Source organism: Ceratina calcarata, unplaced genomic scaffold (genome assembly GCF_001652005.2).
Source record: "Ceratina calcarata isolate Rehan_Ccalc_2016 unplaced genomic scaffold, ASM165200v1 scaffold267, whole genome shotgun sequence".
Classification (NCBI taxonomy): domain Eukaryota; kingdom Metazoa; phylum Arthropoda; class Insecta; order Hymenoptera; family Apidae; genus Ceratina; species Ceratina calcarata.
Window position 1 is genome coordinate 1 of NW_017148872.1, and position 7951 is coordinate 7951.

Here is a 7951-nt window from a genome sequence, read left to right on the forward strand (position 1 = left end):
TTGGATTATCGTTATCAGAAAACCTTCAACATATGTCTTTATTATTAAGACTATCACCAGAAGATTATCAGAGCGGGAGCTCAGGATGCAGTGCTCGAGTTGTAGCTGCTGTTAGACAGATGAGAAATCTAACGTTTTCTGGTTAAATAGTGTAAAAGTGATTCAGTAAATCGTAAAACATACCAATTGTATTAATTATAATTTTGTAATTTATTAACATCGCTTATAAAACTAAACGTAGATTAGTAACACGTTGCAACATAAAAAGTAATTTTATCCATAATATGTAAACAAAAAATATATTTTTCACTTTAAAAATAGTATGTCTTTTGGTATTTAATATAATACTACTACAAGTTTTGTACTTTTTCACTTATGCAAAAATACTCAACATGATATAAAAATATATATAAAACTGTAGGTACTCTCTTTGACTTTATAAAAGAAAAATGCAAAGGAGATACATGTGTTATTGCTAAGTTTTATAAAATGGAGCTTACGGGAAAAAGTGTAAAAATAATTAAATATAATTTAATCTTGATCTATGTAAATACTTAAGTACGACAGATGGTAGTCAAGTTAATGTTTCAATATTGCATTTGTAATTATGTTCAACGCAGATTTCAAAGATCTGAAAAGGCGAGATTAGTCTCTTAGATTATAACTTACTTAATATTTTTGAGAAAACTAGAAAATCTGTAATACCTGTCTAAGGCACCATTATACGATTGTTTTCGGATTCGTTGTTTGGTTGCCACCGTCAGATTCTTAAGTCCATTAATGAATTTTTTGTCAGTCGATGAAAGCATTTTATACATTATTAAAAGAGCGGAAAACATATCAGTCTGTAACACATTTCACGCATGAAGCATCTCTAAATGGAAGAACACTTTTACGTTAGAAGAAACGTACTTACTTCTGTGTAATTCGTTATTGTCTTCGACAATACTTGTATACACACTTTTTGATATTTTACTGTACTTAAGATTATTCTCACTATTCTCTTCGCTAGGTAAGGAAGTTGGATGAATAAAATGTTAGCTTTTTTAATGCGTGAGTATTCCAGCACGGGCGTCATCATTGTAGTTATATTACTGACTGCAGTGTTGAGCAAGGTAGACATGTATGAAATATGTAATGCATGGTTGCTCGTCACTGAGAAATACTTATTCGTCAGTTCATGCAATACTTTCAAGCTCTGTAATTAATAATTTCAATAGTAAAAAAGTTTATCTACTATCGTTATTCTGAAAATGAGTCAGAACTTACATCTATGTACATAGGTAATATATCTTTGCTGTATCTGTTTAACGCGGTCAATGTGACACTTATAAAATTTGGTACAACGATTCCTAGCAGACTTGTCTCTCCATTTTCGTAGGCCATTTTACTAAATTCTAGTAACACAAACATTCCGTCAAACGCATCCTTAAGAAAGACTACACCACTTGCTAAAGTCAAAAAATGGCAATACAAAAGTACGATATCACAGCACAATTTTGGGGTACTATTGTAATCTTTCATTAGCGAGTTGAATGCGTGGAAGATACTTCTTACTATGTTTATACAAATTTGATGATCTTGTAAGTTTCTGACGTCTATAGACAATATGTGCGGTTCGATTATCCTAAAGATAAAAGAGGTCAGACATGTATCAACAATAATGGTAGGAAAAAAAAACGTAATTCATTTATCTACCTTTTGACCCACGACAAAATTTCTGTCAAATGTTTCGTCGCATCGAATACATCTTTCTTATGTAATATCGAGATCATCGATACATATTCTTTAAAAATTTGGTTAATTGTATCTTTGACTATCGGACTACGTATATTGCACTTATTATCCAATTCATTTTCTATAAAGGTTCTTATAATGTATAAAGCCTTCCAAAATTCAACCAGATCATTATGATATTTATGCATTAAAACTGGTTTATATTCAGCATGCAGTAAGTGTCTTAAAATACGTAGACTTAATTCTAAACCGTTTTCATTAACTTGGAAAATCTCTGTATCACTATCAGTTTCCTGTAGTAAATATTTAATTTTGTATTTAATTGTCAATATGTTTATGAAATTATATTTTACCTCATCTTGTTCGGTCATTCGTAAAGATGTTGTAAGAAGAGTTGTTAACGCAGATAAAACTATATCGCTTTTGTTCCATTTAGTAAAAACATATATCAGTGCAAGAAGTACATCGTCAGAATTATTGAAATCACACAGTTCATGTATTAACATCTCCATCATGTCAAAGTTATTATCGAAATAAGTTGAAGGTATTGTAGAAAATAGAACCATTACCGATCCCTTTAATGGCGACTCCTGAAAAAAATTTCTTGTTCAATGAAATTATTTATCATATGTTACCAATGTTTACCTTAAAAAAAATAAAGATTTCTGGTAATGCTTCCACGATTGTTTTCAAAATCTTCTCATTCTTACTATAAAATTCTTGTCTCTCTGCATTTGCTTCCATTAATGTAGCCATAACGTCGATGTATATCTGTATCTTTTCGTGATCAACGTCCCCTCTTTCATCCTCTGAGGAATCTATTAAAATAAGTAATAAAATAAATTGCATATTATCTAAATCATATAAATTATTACCACTGTCAGAACTGTTGTCTCCACTGCTGTCTGTTTTCGTTCTCGTACTGCGAAGTCTATATACACGGTTCATTTCTTTCTTTATCAAGAATAGTAAAGTTTCAATAAGTTTTACAGAAGTTCTATAGTCTACAATAGATTTGGAATGCAAACAGAATCGTCTAATGGCATTTATATTGCTTGTGCCCGCATGCACTATCTCATCTTTTATTTCATCTTGCATATTATCCGACGATATGCGCAGCCAAACTAGTTTTATTAATTCTCGCAACAAAAATGAGTCCTCCGTAGTCTAAAAACATAAAATGTTACATTTAATATTATGTATAATTTTAAATATTTGTTATTTGGGCACATATATACCTCCAAGCGATTGAAAATATAGTCCATAGGAACTATTTTCCAAAACGGTATTTCAAGTTCGTCTTGTGCATGCCACAAAAATTTAATTAACGCTTTTAATACCACTTTCTCTTCGTCGTAAATGCTGAGCATGAAATTCGGCAAAAAATCTTCAAGCAGCATATGAGGATCATCTCTGATCATAATCTTTCTTAAACCGATGAACACGTTAGCTCTAATTTCGGGATTACTGGCACTTTTTGTATAAGACAAGAGAATGCCTAACCAATTTTGAATCATAGTGTTTGGAATACAACTCCAGTATTGTTTTAACATTTCAAACATACCCTGAACATATGGAAATCTATCGTGAAACATTGAAAATTGTTGTAATATGTTATACAGAAGAATTGATTTACATTGATAGTAATATTGCAGACTTCAGAATTCGAATCCTTTAATAACTGAGTTATTGCGTTATGATGCTTGGACAGATAACTTCGCTTTTTAACTGTTGATTCACATTCATACTGCACCGGAGCTGTTATAAAAAGAATCTCTGCAGCATTACATCTAATGAAAGAGCCAGGTGCCTGTAATAATTTTAGTCAATAGTAAGAAAAGTTGCATTCCTGCACATGTGTCTTTGCATTTCCTTGAATTACCTTCAAATGTTGCCAAAGTAAAGATGCACATTCGTTGTGAACCATGAGTCTCGATGCGGAACTTTCGTTATCGTGCAGAGCAGTAAGAAATGAAAACAGGTTTTCACCAAGAATTCCTTTTCCTTTAGTATCTCTATGTGCTCTAAAGCAGTGATAAACAATGTCCCGTATACAATTTTCTTGTATAAACTGCTGTACCTTCTCTGTTCCACTTAGCCATGCTTTTGCATATAAAGCTGCATATGCATCAATGGCTAATTTTGTGTTAGAGTGTTGCAACATTACTTTTATATTATCATGAATTCTCTGGAACAATGATGTACGTTCAAGGCTGTCTTTTAATAAAAAGCTGTTTAAGTTACTATAATTTATACCAATATGTATCCATCTCCAAGTGTGAACAAGTGCAGCAACAGCAACTGGCCTTCATGAAGTGACATCACAGTTTTTTCTCGAACAAGTGTAAGTAACTCTTCTATGTTCTCTGTACATCTTAACAGTGCTATAGCAGATCTTATGGAATATAGACGTTTTACATGTTGCTAAAAATGCATAATCAATGAGTAACACTTAAATAGATTTATGTATTCATTACATATATAATTACCAATGAGAATCTGCTTTTCCGAATGAGGTACATTATTGCATTTAATATCATTTTTTCTTTCCATATCAAGTCTAACTGCCACCAGTTTTCTAATAAATATGATATTTCGTTTTCGGTCTGAAAATATTAATTTCAAATGAATCGAACAATTAAATGTTAGAGAAACAGATATGTAGTAATTAGATACCTGGTCATGACATATGTTGGGTAATATAGTAGAGTGCAACAGCAACATGCTTTGTAACAGAATATTAGATACAAATGACCTTTGCACAATTGTTTCGAGGGCCAAGGAAGTTATCGTTCGCACCAACATAAGATTACTCGCCTGAGATTTTTATGCTTTATATAATAAATGGAGACATTCATATTTGCGTACATAAAAATTATATGAATCATCTTACTCTCTCACTATTTTTTCGTCTACTTTCTTCACATGATGTGTTTGTGTAAAATTTGCGAATGTCTACCAATATATCATTCACGTGTTTCCATAGCTCACGAAGTTCATCTTCCGTTAAAAGAACAACGTTTTTCACATTGTCACCCTAAAACAACAATATTATTTGCAGAAACACTGGAAACTTGTGTATTGAAAGAACATGATACTCCAAGATTATCACAAAACCTGATTTGATAAGTATGAAAAACATGTTTAAATATTAATTTGTTGTTATAATACTGTAAAAAAATAATGTTTTTGTAGGTACCAGTTTCTTGCATAGGCTGTCGGCGTTCGGACCTTGAGTCCTTAACAACCGATAAAAAAGCCTGTCCCTTACTGATGCTCTCGTTCGTAACATTTTCCGAGGATACTTTCACGAATTCAGTATTCACAATTAAACGTGAATTCTTCTTTCTTGTATGACAAACTATAAATAAAAGACGATATTTATATACATATATATATTGAAACATTTCAAGTTAGCTTCGGTTATAAAAAAGATCGTAAAGTACAGCAACATCGACATACTAAAGTTCTGAAGACAGAATAAATCAAATTAGTGCTGTAAATTCTACACCAAAACGATTATATAGACAGTCTTTAAAGATTAATAGACAAATAAACAATAATATAATGTGATCAGTAACCAACATAAATTATTTCTTAAGTAACTATCGTCTTTGTTAGAAAATTTGAGTATGAATTTAAATTAAGGATTCTGTTGTGATATAATAATTATGAAAGCGCGGGCTGACAAGAATGGCCAGAAATAATGACGATTTCAGTAAATCACATTTGTATTACACATAGACATAAAAATAAATGCAGTAACAAATTACACTCTTCAAGATAATTATTACAGAGCTCGATATTTTTCATAATTAGGAAAAGAGACAAAGTGAAAAAAAAATCTAACAAACCAAATTTCTGCACATGCATTTAGGAGTCCATTCAGATAAACGTGCACATATGAAAGCGTGAACTTACAAGAATGGCAAGAACTGAAGATGATTCTCTGACAATTTCATTTTACGCAATAAACAGTAACATTTACATATGCTATGAATATAAAATTAATTGTCATAAACAGTTACACCTTTCAAGATAATTTAGTCCATTAGATGAGCACTATTTCTCGCTTTTATTTACTGCATTATGAAAGTTGCCGTAGTGAAAAGCAAGCGGGGGTCTCGCTTGCTTTCCATTTTATTGTTATTAATTTCATTTTACCTAATATAACATTATGAACATTGTGAATATAAAAAGAAACATACTGAAGAACACGTTCTAAGGTTAATTTATTCCAAGATTCACAAGATTTTTTACTTTCATTTAGTACTTTATGAGAGAACTATTATATGTATAATGATAAACAGAAGAAAACTCAAAAATGACATAGCTCACCTAACCACCGGTTTTGCATTTTACTCGGACCATGCGCTACCATGCGCAGTCACTTTTTCCGACAGTTTACGTTCACACTTTCATACTTACTGCACTTAGGACAGTGGGACAGAGCTTAACGTATAGCATTCGCAATCAATGGGTAAAACTCTAGTGTGCGTGAGCGATAAAATATAAATAATCTAACCTGTACTGTTCGCCTATTTATTTAGTTTCAAACTTAATACTTACATGTTATTCATTGGAACTCACAATGTTACGAATGTTAAAAGCTATTAGACTTGTACTTAATGTCAGTAATTTGACTACAATCAAGAACAAGAATAATGTTAGTCAGTCTATAAAAAATAATTTTGTGCAATGTCGTACCATGTATACTGGTACGAGCTCTACAGATGACTTTGCAACGAACTGTGAGAAACCAAAGAAACGAAAGACTGTGGAAGTTCCCAAGATTACACTTTTGAATCAGGATGAATCTATGAGAATCGTTTTCTTAGAAGAAGCGATAAAAATTGCTAAGCGGCAGAATCTTCATTTAGTACATACTGGCGAAGACCCCAAGAGTGGTAGAAGTATTTATAAGCTTTTCGATTATCATGAGATATTAACGCAAGAAAAGGAGATTGTGAACCTAAATGTCGAGGAACAGAAATTCAAGCATACTAAAATGTTTAATTTAAAATCAAAAATCGAAGAACATGATTTAGGAGTAAAAATGGCTCATATGAATAAACTGTTGAAGAAAAATCATGTAGTCAAAGTGCTTGTTAATCACCCTACCGAAGGCAATGTAAGTAAAGCAATCAGTTCTAAACAATATTTATACCTTCATATTCAGTATTTCGATTATTAAAGATATTGTTTGTCGCCTATTACGTTGGCTTCAAAGAATAAACAGGTACTATTACTTTTGCAGGTGGAAACAGTAAACATACTCAAGAAAAATATATTAGGAACTGTGTCAAAAGAGGTATCAAAAAAAGGTACAACTATACTTGTATTTTCTCCTTCTTCGAATGAAAAAACACGCTAGTTAGACTAATACATTCTTCTGTGCGGGCAATCAAAGCGATGTACTAGTTTGCATCTTTTGATGTAAGTTAATACAATGCAATAGTAATCAACTACATGTTTGACAATGTCATATTTATTTTCAACATCTCACACGTTTATTGAAACATTAAAATAAGAGTGTTCTACGTAAATAAGATGATTCCCTTCAACAAACCATTTAAAAATGAGTCTTTAGATTGTACATAACTATCATTCAGCTATTCAATGAATATAAAAGAAATATACGCTTATAACAGATTTTATTACTAATATATTTATATTGAAAGGTAATAAAATTTCGAACCCTTTCTTATCGAATTGTGTACAGCATCATTATTGTCAGATACAAGTGAATGGAGTAATTATAATAAGTAACAAGTAAAGATCTTATTATCTAGCGATATGTGATATATATACTATCATCCAAAAGGCATTAACGGTATTCAAATGAAAAAAACATTAATCTGTAATCTGTATGCATGTGCATATTGTCGAAGTAGTAAATGTATAGCTCTTATGTAATGATTTAAAAATGATTTATTGGAGCATTTGTGTACGATATTCTAACGATTTCCTATATCTTAAGAAACAACCGAGTTGATATATGTATAAGAGTATTAGATTGCTTTTGGATAATTGTATATAAAAATCGATAATATATTTCTTTTACAATAATTTTTCTTTAATAAATACTAATTGAAATATTTGGTCTTACTGAGATCTCTATTTCCTTATACCTTATTTTATAAATGCCATAAATATATTTCATTTATATGTTTACAATAATAGTCATACACATAAATATATATTGTTCGAATAA

General features: G+C 31.0%; 2 protein-coding genes across 6 annotated transcripts; one reads left to right on the forward strand and one right to left on the reverse strand.

Moving 5' to 3' along the window:
* Positions 1–6: 6 nt before the first annotated feature.
* On the reverse strand, positions 7–6168 carry LOC108623410 (condensin-2 complex subunit G2). Of its 5 annotated transcripts, none has more exons than XM_018021880.2 (17): positions 6076–6168; positions 4937–5098; positions 4631–4774; positions 4414–4554; positions 4227–4343; positions 3994–4161; positions 3620–3925; positions 3374–3547; positions 2976–3302; positions 2613–2904; positions 2383–2555; positions 2091–2327; positions 1699–2030; positions 1270–1627; positions 917–1198; positions 706–845; positions 7–631 (listed from the first exon to the last, which is right to left on the reverse strand). In XM_018021880.2, the coding sequence occupies exons 2-17, from the start codon at positions 5027–5029 to the stop codon at positions 580–582; spliced, it is 3336 nt and encodes a 1111-aa protein (XP_017877369.1). In that variant the 5' UTR covers positions 5030–5098; positions 6076–6168; the 3' UTR covers positions 7–579. The 5 variants fall into 5 exon arrangements, with proteins under 5 accessions (XP_017877369.1, XP_026668011.1, XP_026668013.1 ...); XM_026812210.1 differs by lacking the exon at positions 6076–6168 and adding an exon at positions 5946–6056; XM_026812212.1 differs by lacking the exon at positions 6076–6168 and adding an exon at positions 5768–5926.
* Positions 6169–6203: 35 nt separating this feature from the next.
* LOC108623411 (uncharacterized) lies at positions 6204–7401 on the forward strand. The gene is made up of 2 exons (XM_018021881.2): positions 6204–6868; positions 6995–7401. The coding sequence occupies exons 1-2, from the start codon at positions 6329–6331 to the stop codon at positions 7109–7111; spliced, it is 657 nt and encodes a 218-aa protein (XP_017877370.1). The 5' UTR covers positions 6204–6328; the 3' UTR covers positions 7112–7401.
* Positions 7402–7951: the final 550 nt, after the last annotated feature.